At 37.2% G+C, this 18,112-nt stretch overlaps 1 protein-coding gene across 3 annotated transcripts in view; it reads left to right on the top strand.

The window, feature by feature from the left end:
* The window catches only part of KCNQ (KCNQ potassium channel), a 258,735-nt gene that overhangs the window by 182,271 nt on the left and 58,352 nt on the right, over positions 1-18,112 (top strand). For all 3 annotated transcript variants that reach the window (XM_089235148.1, XM_089235147.1, XM_089235150.1), the window contains exons 2-4: positions 8,732-8,822; positions 14,818-14,944; positions 17,043-17,218. In XM_089235148.1, the coding sequence (XP_089091274.1) occupies positions 8,732-8,822; positions 14,818-14,944; positions 17,043-17,218 (394 nt within the window). The remainder of the gene's footprint in view (positions 1-8,731; positions 8,823-14,817; positions 14,945-17,042; positions 17,219-18,112) is intronic.

Here is an 18,112-nt window from a genome sequence, read left to right as displayed (position 1 = left end):
TCCAATGTCCCTAATTGTGATTAAAAAATCAGTGATGTTATGTAAGGTGATTTATAATATTAACCCCTTCGCTTACAAGTAAATCGGTAAGAAATTCGGATGCTTTCTATATGAAGAATCGGCAAAAAATGTAGTAGACGAAAGTTTTTAACAGCAGCTTAGATGATCTGGATATACACCGCGAACCGCTGAAGTAATCTGAAAATGTGCCGTAGGCCACTTATGTGATTGGATGAAATTTCGATGGCCACTTGAGTGTTTTGGTTATTTAAGGGTGGCCATGGTTTGAGCATGCAGACACATATGTATTAGGGGCTCCCACGACTAGGGACAACGCTTTTCTGTTAGTTAGGGAATCCTCAGACTTTTAAGGGCTCTGGGGTCTGATTTACTTGCTCGTGCAGAAATCACGTGCAAACTCGAATCAGTTAAGACGACTCCGGCATTAAAACGGATTTTCCTAGGAGTAAAACTTTTGCGCTGTATGCATCGTGAAAACGCTCATTGGTTAAAAACCTGAAATTCAGGGTTTTTTTGACCAATCAGTATTTTTACGCTGCGCGCGCTGTAGAAACCCGCTCATAGGAAAACCCGGCTTAACAAGCGTAACGATAACGTTTGATTTGTATCCAATTAACCCCTTCGCTTTCAAGGTATTCGCAAGAAATTCGGGTGATCTCTATTTGACAAATGGGCGATAAATATGGCAACCTTGTCCTTACCTAACCGCATGTTAGAGAAAGGGAAAAAAGTAGAAAAAAGGGAAGGGGAAAAAAACAAATGAAAGGAAAACAATATACTAGATAAGTACAAATGATATATATATATATATTCACCCTCACCATAGCCAATGTTTTTGCTGTTATATGTATACAGTAGGAGGATCCATGTATAGAAATAAAAGAAGGGTAAAAAGAACAACTTTTCATAGGGTTACAGCAAACCCCCGTGATGATCAGGAGAGATGAAAGAAAACAGGGAATCTTGTTTGTCAGATGTTTGGACTCAATATCGTAAAGTGGTTAAGACAATCATACCTCAATTACTTCAATCAGCATCATCCGCGGAATATCATTTCAAATAAATACCAACGACTTCTATAATAACAAATGGCTTAGGGGTCATTCAAGTATAACGTCAGCATCGAGGGGGGGAGGGAGTTTCGGATTTGCTGACTTTTGATGACAAGGGGGGAAGGGGGTTTGAAGGTTTCTTACGTCATCAACCACCCCTTTTTTAAGATATGAAATATTCTAAACTGCTGACGAAATGGGGGGAGTCAATGTTTTGCTGATTTTTGCTGACAAGGGGAGGGGGTCAAAAATGGCTGAAAATCTGCTTACGTAATACTTGAATGGCCCCTTATCAGACTGATCAATAAACCATCGGAATGAGATCATCGTCAAAACATACTAAGAAAATCATTGATTTGAATTTTCTTGAAGACAATGATGGATGTCGCCGATATACAGAAGCCAAAAACCCATTCATATTGTTTTTTTCGATTTCATCATTTTCCAATCGATGTGTATCGAGGCATTTATTTCCGTTTTTTTTTTTATATAATCGAATGAATTTTTATTGCGAAATTTTTTAAATCTGTTTCTACCGATCGTTCGTTTTTACGGCGAGAGACGGATTTGTTTTCAAGAAAAGTTTTCTCGTATGAGGATTTTGTTTTGTTTTTTAGACGCTGTTGAGATATTTTCACGACTTTTCTTTGCACAGTAAAACCTCGATATAACGATATTCTTCGGACCAAGAAAAAATTTCTTTATATCGAGAGGCAACATTATTCTTACGTGTGATCAAATTTATGCTGTTGTTATCATCATTCCTGCACCAACGTTGTAAATATCTATCTCTACAACGTCCTGGTTCACCACCCATATATAGGTGCGTAGCTACTAGCAAGCATCGCAAATTACTGGCGAACCGTTGACCCTAGAGGCATACTTTCATTCAAAGAAAGTATCAAAATAACGTGTAGAAGCAGCACCTCCTAGAGATAGGCCTCCGCTCGCTGCTTGCGACGTCAGAAAATAGTCCATTTTCCCTCAGAATATTCAGGGAAAAACTGCCCATGCCCGTATCATCATCGTTGTGGCGGAAAGAAATAATCTCGGGCCAGAATTGGTGATTTCTATGCCCCACATCCAATCACTATGCGGCTTTTGTGAGGCAATCAGGAAGATTGTTCGCCAGAATAAGAAGAAACGAAATAGGATGCTGTGTTTCAAAATGTGGCAAACTTGCTAGGTAGTCTGAATGACGTTTATGGCAACCCATGCGGAGGCATTCTATCTCTAGGAGGGGCTGGTAGAACTCAGATACGTCAGTCACATAGGACAAGGGTTTTTATAATTATTGAAATAAAGTATCCGGATTTTTATACAGTCCTCTTGTCTTCTAACATCTAACTGGAAATTCGTTTCTCTGTCTCTCTCAGGGCCAACAGAAAAAGAAATCCCACGTTTCCATGTGCACCATTCGCTGAGACATTTGATTTCAAAAAAATCAGAGGAATGTTAGTAAGAAACGGCAAGAAACTAACAAACAACGCTTCTTCTGCTTGTCATTTGTGCTGTTCTTTCGCCAAAACTTTCCTCTGATTTCTGAATATTGCACTTAGGAACGTGGACGTTTTTTGACGGCCTCAAGAAAGACAGGGGAAACTACTTTCTCATTAGAAGTTAGAGGACGAGGGGATAATGTAAGTTAGGTTTTTATATTTCAATACCTTTCTTCCTTTCAAACGGAGCACAGCTCAGGTCTGTCACACTATCTATAAGCGATTTACTACCGGAAGTGTAACTGTGTGTATACCTAACAGTCTGAGTGCGTATGTATTGTCGTGTTTGATTTTTCAGTGTCGCCATCTATATTTCAGTGAGTGATGTGTTATGATTGAATTACATTTGTATTGTTTGTAAGTCTGTTGCTCTCTATGGCGATATTTCAATAGCTAATATATGAATGACTTATCTGAAGTCTACACGTTATTAGGATACGTTTTCTAACTGGAAGTATGCCTCTAGAATCAACGGTTCGCCAGTAATTTGCGGTGCTGCTGGTAGCTATGCGCCTCGTATTTATACTTTTAATAATTATTATTAATGATGATTGTTATAATTTAAAAAATGATAATATAACAATTATTTTTATTATATTTTTTTTATAAAAAATCATAAGTTTAACTAATGGTAATTGATAAAGTAAAGGATTATGTTCAAATTGCATCAAGTTGTTATAATATCTTGCTAAAAACAAATCTTAAAACAACTTGGTTATAAACGAACGTGGCGGAACATTTGATTCGTACCTCATTGGCGCAATCACGGGCTCAAATATCGTTTCGAATAAATATCAATGTCATGTAATGACGAATGGATCCCATCGAAATCTATGTAAACTATCGAAAAGCGAGGTGTTCTATCAAAAAATAACATGAACGTCATTTATTTGAATGTTGCTGACACTAAAACTAAAAGCCCCGATCATTTTATTTTTTCGATTTGATTATTTTCAATCGATGTATGTATATCGATTCTTTTCTTTTTCATACAATAGAATGGTTTATGCAATGTGAAATTTTTTTTTCAAATCCGTTTTTACGTTTCGTTCGTTTTTATGGTGAGACGGATTTATTTTCTAGAAAAGCGTTTCGTTCGCATGCGTGTTATTACTTTCTTTTTTAAGATTGAACGTTGGTGATATTTTTACGATTGGTTTTTATATTTCGTAATATTTTTTCGGGTTTTCAATTCTCAGATGATGTTGGGATATGAATTATTTTGTTTGTGTGTGTTTTTTTTTTTGTAATCATTGTAATAGCAATAACGTGTAACAGATACTTGTCCAAAAGAAATCTGTATTGGAATGAAAACTCCGATTGTGTGCAAAAAGAACACGATATAATGGAAATAGAGTAGATTCTAGACTATCCGGTCTAGTGTGGTGGGCCGAATAATAGGAAAGCCAGATAGGTCAGAGTTCACTTCCTCTGCTCACTTCCACAACCTCCGCCTATACCATTAAACAAAACCCTTTTTACACAAAAACCCGCTCTTATTCGAATTTTGTGATCTCTGTGTATAGGCGAGTAATTTATAAATACTTGTTACTGTACGTTTTAAAAATTTATTACACAATACCTACAGAGGGACATAGACTTGGTTGAAGGGGTGCAGAGAAGAGCTACGCGTGTCCTTATTGGCACACAGGGCTTGAGTTATGAAGAGAGACTTCATTTTTTGATTATGTTTACATTGGATGAACGCAGGTGTCGAGGAGATATGATCGAAGTGTTCAAAATTTTCAATTTGATGGATAGGATCGATCATGAACTTTTAGTACACCGTGAATCGACTACTCTTACAAGGGGACACCAGTATCGATTGGTGAGGGACAATGCAAGGTTATGGTGTCGCAGGGAATTTTTCTCTAATAGGGTTGTTAATAAATGGAACAGCTTACCCTCGGAGGTAGTAAATTGCAACACAATTGACACGTTTGAAAAGAAATACGATAAACATGTTGGGGTAAATCGAGAAGCTATTCATACTTAGAATAAGACAACCATAAGTATTCTTTATGGGCATTGTATAATATTTTATCATGTGTATATATTGTTTATAATTTTTATTAATTGCATTTTTAATTGGGTTGCTGTATTTTTGAAACATATGACATCCATATTTTTATGGGCATCTTTTTATCAGCCACCTCGTTGGGCATTTTGTCTGTTGTGGCGTTGTATTTGTATTTGTATATTTGTATTTGTATAAAAGTTAGTCCAAGAATAAAAATATTTCACACACTTGGAGATAAATTTTGTAGTGATCCCACATGAAATACGATGTGTCTACATACACTTTTGACGTTGTCAGCGGCATCGACGAGATATCTCGTCTGTTTGGGAAGCCTTTTATTTTAGCATTGACAAGCGAAGTTATTTTGCACACAGGTGATCTCTCAATGAACCACTTTCCTCTACACCCCATTGATGTGAACCTGCTGAGATTCGGAAGAAAGCCTGCTTCATCAAAAAAAAAATGACAATTTACGGGGGGGGGGAGGGTCTACTGAGTTTTACTATACCCTGGACACTTTTAAAATAAATAAAATATTAGCCTGAAACTTAGGCTTAACTCTTACAAAAAATAATTTGACTTATTTCATTGATAAATCATTGCACAAATTGATTACACTTGCAACGTGTTCTTGGCAAAGTAAATATTCATTATTTCTTTTATGAATAATTAAAATAACTTTTAAACTAGACCGGATAGTACGCAGGCCGCATGTCGAGAGTCTATTGTACCTTCTTTGAACACACTGTGGAAATATGAAGTCCTGCGATATTCGGTCGGTTTTTTCCTCTGACGAAGCTGCAATATTAGCCTTAAAATAGCTCTGTCTGGTGTTTAAATATTCTGTATTTTGAGCGAATATCGTTGGACTTCATCTTTCTACAAAAGAGCAAGAGTTTTTTGTTGATTTTTTTACCAGCAAATTTCGCTGACATTTGATAACAAATTTGGCGAGAATTAACGATATCCTAGTTTTATGAGAGAGACATATCCCTATATTTCCCCACAAATCTTTTTCAATGGAATATGGTCACGAAAATCACAATGGAACAACTCCATGTATTATATTTGATTGCATCTGAGATTATGTCTTTTATGTTTTAGAGGCCTCAAAACTTCAACCTCGGGTAGGACGGCAGAATTTCACACGGGATTTTTGATATCGTTATAACAGAGTTCGACTGTACTTTTCTTCTTATACGATTGCGTTGAAAATTCCGTTTTTGATTCAAAATTCCACGTTGATGCGACGTGGGAATTCTTCAAGATAACATCCAGAGAGTAGCTCACCTCAGAAAACGTCTAGATCAGAATCTACCCCGAAAAATTGATTGAATACTCAACCCCAGATATACTAAAAATCTCGTAAACTAATCTCATAATCCTCCAGAATATGATCCCAATTACATTTTTATGGACAATAACGATCCTCACTCTTCCATGTTCATAAAGAAACCCTACTCTCGTAAGAAAGAGTCTTTTCTAACTCTCCTCGCAATAAATACAAGAAAACTGTAAGGGCTGTTTCGAGGCTATATCGAGATATTTATGCTTTTTCATTCATTCCTGAGAAGTAGGGAATAACTGGAAGGAACACAAGGGAAAAAAAAAAATAAAGATTGATTCATTTTCTTGCTTGGTTCAGCTATTTCGGTAAAGTAGAAGCAACAACAATTGCGGACGGTTCAATGGTTTTCCACAAGAAACTGTTTATTTTCTACCGAAAGGAAAACCCTCAGCTGTTGCTGATCTCCATCAGCTAAATTTAGCGACAGAGAGAGAGAGAGAGAGAGTCCGCTCTATTGCTTCCTCAATATATATCCGTTCTGGTAAGCGATTGGGTGTTGTTGAAATTTAGCACGTACGTGCGTGTTTTTAAGTGTGTTTTACTCGGCTTGCATCGAACACTTGACTCTTAACGCTTCTTTTTGAAAAAAAAAACCGTATCATTTAACTATAGTCTGTGTATACATATACGTCCAGGAAACGTTTGTTTGCGGGTTTTGTTTTTTGTTCTATTATCGCTCGTTGACATGATGTAAATTTCGCGTGTTACTTAACGCCGTCGTATAAGTATGTTCCGGTCCCCCCCCCCCTCCCCGAAAATAATCGATTGTTGTTGTGTTATTTTTGGTATGTCTGGGTCCAAAGAATGTAGGCTGACCATATTTACTCGAGAAAAATACGGGAAATCGAGCTTCGAAATACGAGACGTCGCTAATTATCGCCAAAAATGATGCCAAAAGTAAGCAAAGCCGCCAACTCATGCTTAAATTGAAGAAAAGTCGCCAATCGCGGGAAATGAAAAGAACCACTTCAAAAATGCAGTGAATTTTTAAAAAAAAGGCAAATGTGTGAGATGCATATTCTTGTTTGTAGCCATAATTATCGTAATGTAATTTCTGTGTTGGAAAGATAATTTTAATCGTTGATATGTAGAATAAAAAGTCAAGTTGTCTTTGAAGTCTTGTGCGTTGACCCGGAAAGTGAAAGGACGTGGGTTCGATTCCCCGCAAAGGCAGTTGAATTTTCTCTCTTTCCAAAAATTCATCTTCGCAACAGCCAAATGTTAAAAAACTTGGTATGGTAGCAGAGAGTGACGTCATCCTTGCATAAGTCTCCATCTGATGGCTGCATCAGCACATGTGAACTTTGCCTAAGTCAGGTCCGGCCGTCCATGTACGGTCGGTCCAGTTCAGTGCACACGAGCTTCAAGGAAAAATTGAGAGATTCGTTGCCTTTGTAATCTAGTAGTCTTGGGCGTTCACCCGGAAAATGAAAGGGGAAGGATTCGATTCCCCGCAAAGGCAGTTGAATTTTCTATATTTCCGAAAAAATACATCTTCTCATCAGCCAGTTGTTAAAAACCACCGTAACCATTACTATATTCATCCTAGTCGTAAGGGTCTTTTGGTGCATGATTTGCCAACGGCCCCCATGTATAGCCCTGAGCTGACAAAAATATTCGTAAAAGCATGTTAAATAGCTCGACGCTATTTATGTCTTCAATAGCGACTGGACAGAATGACATCACTGACTTATTCCGAAATCATCCCGATTTGACAGTTGAACTTCCCGGCGGCGATTGTGGTCACGACCAGCGTTCATGCATAAAAGATTATGGACAAGATCTGCAAAATATTTCTGGTGGCTTTCTGAATAAATCGGAAGTGGTCGAATCGTTCCTAATTTTTTAACGTTTATATGAATTGTAATCTGAGCACCAACCCTCCAGGAATTTCAATTTATATTTAGCATATCCAACAGTCTTTCTGTGTTCATTATTACGTATAAGTTGTGTGTGAGCATGCTTGGGCACATATGAAGGCTCTCACGGGGCCAAGTGTAGTGATGTGAAAATAATTTCTAAAAAGAATTCAGGGGTCCAGAACTCCTCGAGACGGCTTGTCTACACCATAAATACTCAACCCGTGGTACGCGAGACAAATGTGGCCCGCGACCTCAACCTAATTTTGTAAGAATGAACAACAACGGCTCGTTTTTACCTGATCACTTAAATGATCATTCTCACTTCAATTAGGTAGTCCGCGACACATTTTAAAATCATTTCAGTGTAACTTGGTGCGTGAATAGATCACTTTACTGATCTGCCCCCCCCCCCCCCGCTGCACATTTAAAATTCACTTAAGTTATCACTTAAGTAACATGGGGCACCGTTTCAGATATTTTAAGTGACACGCGGCACATTCGCACTTCAATCAAATGACCCGCGACACAGTTCCAGGTAAATTAAGCAACACCCGTGACACATTCACAGATCACTTGAGCAACCCGCGGCATATTTCCAGATCACTGAAGTGGCCCGCACTCTACAAAGGTTGAGCACCCTTGGTATACACCTACGATGGAAATTTCCAGAGTCGTCGAGAAGACTATCCCTGGATAGTCAAGGAGCTATCGATTCAGCTTTCGTTCCTACCGAGGATATCATCCGCAAATGTGTGGACAAACCTCTCTATGTTCAAATTCCACTGGACTATGCATTTCTAGTTCCGAGCTATCTTCTGATCATGCTTGGACATGTTGAGCATAAAATTCATTAGTGTATTGTTCAATTCTTTCGCATGTTTTTCATGTTTTCATGATCACTGTGTGACAAGTTTCTTTTGCAATTGCAGGTTTTGTATGGTATTTTTCTGCTTGGTGCTAAGCGTATTTTCAACCATTAAAGAGTTTGAAGAGCTTGCTAGTGCTGTCCTTCTTCGAATGGTGAGTACAAAGAGGTTCTTTTGGTGTCGAATTCTGTCAACGGGTCGTATTCGTGTCAGAACCTGTTGTTTTACCCTGTTAAGCTAAGAAATACATTTTCAATCGAAACGTTCGAGAGAGACAGACAATGATAATAATGTAAATAATAATTTATTATTTTAATGGTTTGTGGACTTTTACTGCCGTTATCATCTGTAGAAGCTCCAAATGCCAGCCGTTTCCTCAGTAAAAAATTCTAGCAATAGGGAGCAACAGACCTACAACATTACAAACATTCATTCCTTTTACTATACTCCCAACTTGAAATCAACATGACACTAAAAAGTCACGCATAACTCTCTAGATATACATCCAGACTGGGATTTCGGATTCACATCCGATATTCGAGAAGCACATTTTCGCTGAGAAGTTACTGTGATTTCTTCCCTCTTAATCAACCAGATCAGTGGCTCGTATACTATGTGCCACAATAGTACCCTATGGTATGGAAAACTTCTCGGTGCCTTGAGAGAGAGAGAACCACACACACTCCCACGTTAACATTCCAACAGGACCCTCTAAATCGCCGCGGTTCCTTCTTAGACCATAACACCTTTACCCGGCAAAAATTGGAAAACGTGGTTTCTACGAGGCGTCAGAGAAATCACTCACCGGGGGGGACTGAGATGCTTTTGAGAACGGCTCTAACGGTAATATATATATATATATATTCGCGTTGGTGTCTTCTTAATATCAAATAATTATTTTGACGCTTCACTCATAAAAATTTTTTTTTAGTGGAAAATGTTCAGTTCCCTTGGCAATTCCGAACGCGTGAGTTATAGAAGACCAAGAAACAATGCAAGACTAATACTAAAACCGTTTTGGTACTAGCGTTATTCAAGTTTAACGAAGTCCTTGTCGGAATTCCTGTCGCCTCAAAGAACTAATGAAGAAGAAGGAATATAAAAAGTGCCAAAACATAAAATTATCAGTAAAAATTTACTCCCAAATACTAATAAATTTTACACTATTTTCATTAAAATATAATTTTAATGAAATATAATTTTAATGAATATATATATAGTATGCATTAAAAGAGCAACTGACAAAAACCAGATTTCAATGAAAAACTCAGAACACAATGAAAAGTCAGAGTATAGCGCCACAGAAGCCAAAAAAGACTGTTTTATACACATAACTCGAAATTATAAATTAGATATTATGAAAATGCGAAAAAAATTAGAAGGCATTGAAAAATTGTAAAAATATGGATCAACGAGGAGGTCGTTCTCAAGGAGGAACCCCCCCCCCCCTCACATTGCTCCAAAAGCTGCAAAAATGTTTCTAATGCTGGTAAGCCTAATAGGCATAAAATTACCATCAGTACCCCCCGACATTTTTGCGATAAGCAAGCTTTGCAAGTCAAAAGGCAAATATGAGAATACATAATTATAACCAAAAAAATATGAAAATCAAATGAGTAGCACAATATAAAAATATATATACACACAACGTGTGTTAAAAATTGAAAAAATGAGAAAAAAAATTGAAGAGTGAAGAAAACATACCAAGAGTTAGACATTTTTAAAACACACCGACTGAATTAGCATTTAAGAAAACGTGGGTAAAGTTTGAAACCCATAAAAGAAGATGGAAATCCGTTGCCACTCAAGATATTTAAAAATTCAGAACATGCTTCTAAAGAATCCTTAGCATTATTACAGGTTTTTTTAATTCTTGAAAGTTGTCCAAAAAATATATTTTTCAAAATTCTAATACTAATATTAGAATTGAAATTAGACAGAAAATTCTGAAAATTAATGAAATTAGAACTGATGGTAATTTCATGCCTCTATTAGGCTTACCATCATTAGAAAGATTTTTTCCAGCTTGGAGCAATGTGGGGGGTTCCCCCTTGAGAACGACCTCCTCATTGATTCATATTCTTCCAATTTTTCCTATTTTTTCCAATTTTTCACTTTCTTCTAATTTTTTCGCCTTTTCTCATATCTTATATATATATATATATATATACACACACATAGATTGAGTACATGTTCTTTGCCCCCTTCCCCTGGAAAAAGTTGAAATGACGTCCCTGGCGTACTGCATACCATTTCTATGCGTTTCGTGAGCCAAAGTGCCTCGCAAGTGCCTAACGCGACTGACAAAAAGCCTTCTCAATCATCAGTTGTAGTTACGTTTCTAAAATTTCCAAACATCTACAAACCGCGCAAATTCTCAAGATACAACTGTTTTTTGGTTGTCTTTACACTTTTTTCCCCAGCACCTTATGTGGCAGCGTGATATCTTGGATGATGTGCAGAGTCATCTACCGACGACATCGGAAGTATTAATTCTTTCATGACGACAGATTAGTTTGTTCCAAAATAAATGCACGACTCCGCGAAAATGATAATTTCTATGTATGGTATGTACGCAAAATAATATAATACAAAAAATTATATTTTAATGAAAATAGTGTAAAATTTATTAGTATTTGGGAGTAAATTTTTACTGATAATTTTATGTTTTGGCACTTTTTATATTCCTTCTTCTTCATTAGTTCTTTGAGGCGACAGGAATTCCGACAAGGACTCCGTTAAACTTTAATAACACTAGTACCAAAACGGCTTTAGTATTAGTCTTGCATTGTTTCTTGGTCTTCTAAAACTCACGCGTTCGGCATTGCCAAGGGGAACTGAACATTTTCCACTAAAAAAAAATTTTACGAGTGAAGCATCAAAATAATTATTTGATATTAAGAAGACACCAACGCGAATAAGGCAAATACACGAAAATACAAAAAATCGTAACGCATTTCAACAACTCTTTATGAATGACGTAGACACCCCCCCCCCCATGTTCAGTTCACAGCTGAATTTGAAACTAACAATGAACTCTATTTCTTGGACGTATTAGTAACTAAACAGAAATCACAGTTCCAAACCTCGGTCTATCGTAAGCCTTTCGCGGTCTCATTATCACCTCATTTCAGATCTTGTCATCCCATGCTATAGAAAGTTTTGGCGTTTCGTACTGATGTAGCGAGAACATTTAACATCTGTTCCGATCGGAACACATTAGACCATGAACTTGAAGCCATCAGAGCAATTACGAAAGACAGGGGCTTCACCACCAAGATCGTTGACGAAATAAGTAGAAAATTATTGAAACCGGCGCGAGGAACCCACTTTAGAAAATATTACAGTGAGACCACTCAAAGAAAGTGTAGTCATACCCTACGATCCAATAACTCTCACTGAAGATCAAACCGATTCTTAAAAAGTTCAATTTAACAACCATAGATGTGCCCACTAAAAACGTTTGTTTCATGCCCCCTAAAGATGCTATACATGGAATGTAATAAATGTGGTGATTGCTCTCTTGGTTATATAGGAGACCCATAAAAGCAAGATTAACGGCCGTATTCACCGACACAGTTTAAACTACAATCGCAGATTAAAGGATTAGCGATCGACACAGATTGGTTAAATTCCTGAATATAACCAATCCGTTTCGATATCACCTCCTTTCACTTATGATTGTAGTAAGTGAAGTATTAACTGTGTCGCTGAATACGGCCATAAATGAACACGCTCGCTTTCTTAAGAATCAAGGAATGTGAAAAATCGACCATCGCCACTCACTGTTGGCAAGAGGGCCATTGATTCAAATTTCAAGAAGCGAGAGTTTTTCACAGTCAATTCCACAGTTCATTTAGATTTCTACGAAGGCACATATATACCGCCTGGCAGTCGAGTGGTTAGGGAACTAGCTTCTCACTGTGCAGGTCTGGGTTCGAATCCCGATTCGGGCATGGATGTTTACTAACACTAACAAATTCCCTGGACGGATCATGCTGATCCCTTGGGAATACGTGAGGATCACGTTATTATTATTATTCGGGCCTTCAAAAATACACTAGTCAACGATAATAAATCTACACCCCCGATCGCAACACCATGGCTTAAATTCTTTTCGAGCGGGAATTATAAGAAAACTCGAATAGACCAATCGGATAGCACTATTCCGCAAGGATCCAATCAGGACGCTGCATTAGTATCTCACGCAGGCTCACAGCTTCATTCTGACCACGACGTTTGAAGTGAACAGCCGTACTTCTTCCGCTGAGCAACCGAGCGTTAAGATTCGGTATTCAACCCAAGTGGGGAACTCGGTCAGCATGACTAGTAGTTACATTTTCCTCTGAAGACGGTACCCATTGGTGTTGAAATGCATTAGGACTTTTTGTATTTTAGTGTATTTATTTGCATTAGTCGTTGGTGTCTTCTTAATATTCTTGGGCAAAGTTGACCAACTCTTCCATAATTATTTGATGCTTCAATCAAGCGATTTCATGCCTGCATGAATTTTTTTTTTTACATTTTTTCATGCAAGTATAAGTTTTCAAAATATAGCGGTTTTTTTGGTTGTCCTAAACTCTCGAAAGCCTCTTATTTTAACACTGGCAAATAAAGGTAATTTTTACAGCTGATTCCTCATTGGAACACTTTTCTGTATAACCCGTTAGTTTGCACCTGCGAAAAATCGAAAGAACGCCTAATTCATAAAAAAGGGAGAAAGATATGGTATTCTGAAAAGGGTTTAGTAATTTCTGTTGTGACAGAGAGAGGGTTAATAAGTTCGCGTTCAATTTCGTATGACAACAAATAAATTGCATATTTCTGGCTCTTATGGATGTTATTACTCTAGCTATAATACCCGGCGCTGTCCGTCCGGGTTTTCCTCAATTACTGGGAGGATTGGAAAAAGAGTGACACACCATTATAAAGGCATATAAATTACTATGCAGGATGAAAGAAGTGACAAACCATTGTAAAGACATAACTTAAATGTCTGAAACGCATTGTTTGAGAACCACGGTAACCAAAGCAAGTATTCCGAAAGTGACTGTTAAGGATTAGGAATCATTGTTGCCCGACAATTCTGCCCATTTCTGGCATTTGCTCTGTTCTGAGACACTTTTAAAGTAGCCTACGGAAGCATTGACTCCAATAAACAAACTGTAGCTATTTTTCTTTATATCTGTAAGGCATTTGATTACGTAAATTACGAAAGTTTAATTATTAAATTATATTATGCTGGTGTCTGAGGTAAACCGCTACTTTGTTTGAGATCATACTTAATAAATAGAAAACAAAATGCTAAAATTAACAATTACTTCAGTTCTTACTGGAACATTGATAGAAGAGTTCCTCGGAGATCCATTTTGGATACATTGCTTTTCATTATTTTCATTAATGATTTTTGCACTTTAAAATTTTTCGGTTAAAATTATTACATACTGATGGTTCTGGAATTCTCCATACATGTGACGAACAAAAACTTCCAAATGAGTACAGTACGTGAGCTGAATAAAGTCGGACCCCCCATAAAATAATAACAAATTTTACGATCATCCCCCGATACAATGATACAATGCATGTATGAATTATTCGAATAGGTTTATCATGTTAACCAACGACGCGGGCGTTATGCATGACCGACAGTAAAAGTGATAATATTTCCAGTACTTATTATATTTGCCATATATTTGCCAACGACGACGCTTAGGGGGTGCATAATCGCCAGTAAAAGCACTTAATTTAGGAAAATTCTTCAAACTTACCAATGACGCTTGGGTACTTTGCATATTCGCGGGTAAAAGTGATAAATTTAGGGAAATTTATCAAACTTATCAAAATGTTCGGCAATTATGCATAATAACCGGATTTATCACATTTACTGTAACACATATGCATATCAAAAAATTACAATTAATGATGCCGAAAAAACTGCATGATGGGGACTTTTTTACAATCATATTTGAATTCAACACCCCAAAATTAGTGTAAAAACTTATTGCCCTCGTGTTATTTTTTTATATTTTTTTAAATGTGTTGACCAGTGTCTTTTTTTGTTTTGTTTTTTTTTATCAGGGCTGCCCTCAATTTTTTTAGTTGGGACCAACCCTCGTATAGAATATCATAACATTTACTTTCTATTACAGGAAATAGTGATGGTCGTTTGGTTCACATTCGAGTTTTTCCTTCGTCTCTGGTCAGCTGGATGCCGATCAAGGTACCAAGGATGGATCGGACGTTTCAGGTTCCTCAGGAGTCCGTTCTGTGTTATAGGTGAGTTTGAAAATATCAAAAAGGTAACAGAAAACTTAATGTTACATTTTTTATGGGGGTTTTTTTTTTGAATATCTATCCTCTTTCACTATCCTCTTTAGACACTAAGTCAGAGTTATGCAGATTGCAGCAAAATGTGGCCACCTACGAAATCTGTTTAGGTGCAATTAGATCTGTTTAAATAAACCAGGTAACATTAAAATACCTCGAAGCACCATTAAAAACGGATTATTTAACAAACCAGGGCACACTCAAGGATTTTAGCGCTGAGGAAGAACTAGTATTTGTTAGCCACGGGGCAAAACGTGTGATTATCGGTTCCTAATAGTTAAGCTTCCAAAACTTGCTGAAAAATACATTTTTTTTTTTTTTTTTTTTTTGTATGAGATATAATTATCAGACCGGGATACATTCGAGTGAATGTAACCAATAGGCTGTGTGCGTGCGTACGTGAGAGAGAAAGAGAGAGAGAGAGATCTGTTATATAACAAATTTTTATAGCGTAAGGGCGGGATTACATTATAAAAGCTTCATAAAAGTTAATTTATAAAACTCGATGTATGCAACCGATATGGTTATTGGTTACATTTGCTCGAATAAGTTATAACCGTTTTGTAAAAGATCATTTATCAGACTTTTACATGCAATCCTGGCCTAAGTAAAAATTTCAAAAAGAACATGTAAATAGATACTTTTTTTTTTTTATGATCAATACAAGTTGAAACATAAATTTTATATCAAAAACCAAAGTTTTATTACGAGGCCAAGTTCAAAAAATACCCCCTCTTTTTATATATAATGCTTTAAGCCATGATTAAAACACTATAAAAGTTTTAGAAACATTCCTTTGTAAAACTTCAAAAATGCAACCGATAAGCGCATCGGTTACATTGAAGTGAATGTAATCGATAGGTATTGGTTGTTTTTTTCAACTTAAAACTTTTCCTGCCTAAGATAGGAAAAAATGTGAAGTTGGCCAAAATTAGTCACATTGAATGTTTCAATTTTTCAATTAACTTAAGTTTAAAAAAAAATCTGTTTTTTTATTTACATATACAGAATATTAGATAGCGTATAGATATAAACAAAGTTACCAGAGCGTAAGAGTATTAATGATATTGGGTTTAATTTGGAAAATTAATTTGAATTTTTTTTTAAAAATGGACCAAAGTAGCCCGTGTTTACGGTACTCGTTGGAATGCAAACGAGTACCGTTGTGGTACTGTTGGATCTACCAACAACGCAAGTAATTCTCCGGGAAATTTCCCGGACTTTGTAACCATACCATGGAAAAGAGGGGCGTTTTCCCCCAAAACCTAAAAAATATGCCTTGAAACAGTTACTCTCACGAACCAGATCGAAGTTTCCGATGTGCACAGTATCGTTTTAATGACTTCCTACCACCAGCTAATGAGATATGAACCCTTCTTCCCCCAGTCTTCCATTCCACGTATATTGACAGGAATCCTTTGGAAAGTATGGGTGAAGGGAAAGAGTCAGAGTATATATATGCATGCTCAATGATCTCTCTCTCACACTCTGGGAGAGTTTTAAAGGTAATGTGAAATTTACGACCAAATTTCAACCAATCATCAACTGAGTAAGACGATCATCTATCCCTTTCCCGCGACTTCACCTCTCTCCCATTCCAGTAATAATATCATCCAGAACTGGCCGTTTTTCGGCGATTTTTCTTGCCATCATCAACACGCGTGATGTACACTGAATGGCCACGGGGAAATGAACTATCTCTGTGAACTTCCCGGTAGTGTAATTTAAACGCCAATCAATAAAGCCAATCGTTAGGGCTGACATTCGGGCAATTATGAGGCGTTTTTCCATCAATGCTTACTTGATTTTTTTTCTTTTTTTTTTTATAATTATGTTATGAGTATATGACGCCATTTTATATACTGAAGATGAGGCAATTGCGTAAACTTTTGTAAGAAACAAACTACATTTTTACCTTGAAAGTTGCGTGTTTAGTCATTACACCCTCTAAAAAGCTGTTACTATCATTTAGTGGTGCTTTTCTCTTTTTTTCCGGCTATTTTATTTTGACACGATATCCCAATCGATTATGTTTGTTTGTTTTCAGACGTCATTGTGATCATAGCGTCCATCGTTGTTCTCGCAGTGGGCAGCAGTGGCCAAGTGTTTGCCGCGTCCGCTCTGCGCGGTCTCAGGTTTTTCCAGATTCTCCGCATGGTCCGGATGGACCGAAGAGGTGGAACCTGGAAACTTTTGGGATCGGTAGTGTACGCCCACCGTCAGGTAATTCCATAATTTATGTTTTGTGAATTATAAATTATAACGATTTACTTTTTACTTTTTATCATTGAATTTGCAGTTTTATCTCGAACTGGTGTGTGGTCGTGAATGAAAATTTGATTTTATTGCGGTTATAACATGATTATATGAGGCGCATTTTCGAAAAGGAGCGTTTCCACTTTTGCTAAATTTACAGCAGTAAACTAACTGCACAAAAGTAGGAAATAGCCCAACAGCACCATGTAGCAATAGTGGTAGAACGTTTAAATACTATGTTTCTTGATCAACATTAAAGAGAGTTATCCACATTTAAATTTCGGAAATGTCCCCTTTCGGAAGAAAATGAGTGAAAATGTTATCCTTTGATTGAAATTTCAGCTGGTCTAGTTTGAAAAATTAGAAATTTCTACGTGACCTGAATCCAAGCCTATGGCGCCGAAAAAAGTAAGAAAAAAAAGGTCTTGAAGTAACCCCGGGAGCGAAGAAACATTTTCCCTCCACTCACATAATACAGGGTGGCTATGAACCAGGCACTTTTTTACCGCAGTTACCTTTTCCACATGACGTACATACCAAGTTATTAATGAACTACGTCCACCACAACGGGCGCCACACAGGGGCCGGAGTAGTGTCAGTATGCAATTCAACTACTTCACCAAACACCAACTCTTCGCTACTTACTGCCGTTAATGAGATGGGTTGGAAATGAAGGCGCTGTTTATTGGTGGTCGCCTCAAGCTCGTTAGGGGCAAATATCTTATCTATATCCCCCCTCGGGTTCGAACACAGGACCGTGACAACAACCTTCACGGTGGTAGACGAGCATCTTACCCCCGCTACACTCGGGCGTGTAATTCAACTGACACTACTCGGCATCTTAGTTATACTGACACCACT

Source organism: Pholcus phalangioides, unplaced genomic scaffold, assembly GCF_987345545.1.
Source record: "Pholcus phalangioides strain wild (caught in Gottingen) unplaced genomic scaffold, Ppha-v1.0 ptg000008l_1, whole genome shotgun sequence".
Taxonomy (NCBI): Eukaryota; Metazoa; Arthropoda; class Arachnida; order Araneae; family Pholcidae; genus Pholcus; species Pholcus phalangioides.
Note: the sequence above shows the minus strand (reverse complement) of the source record. Positions and strands in the feature narration are given on the sequence as shown.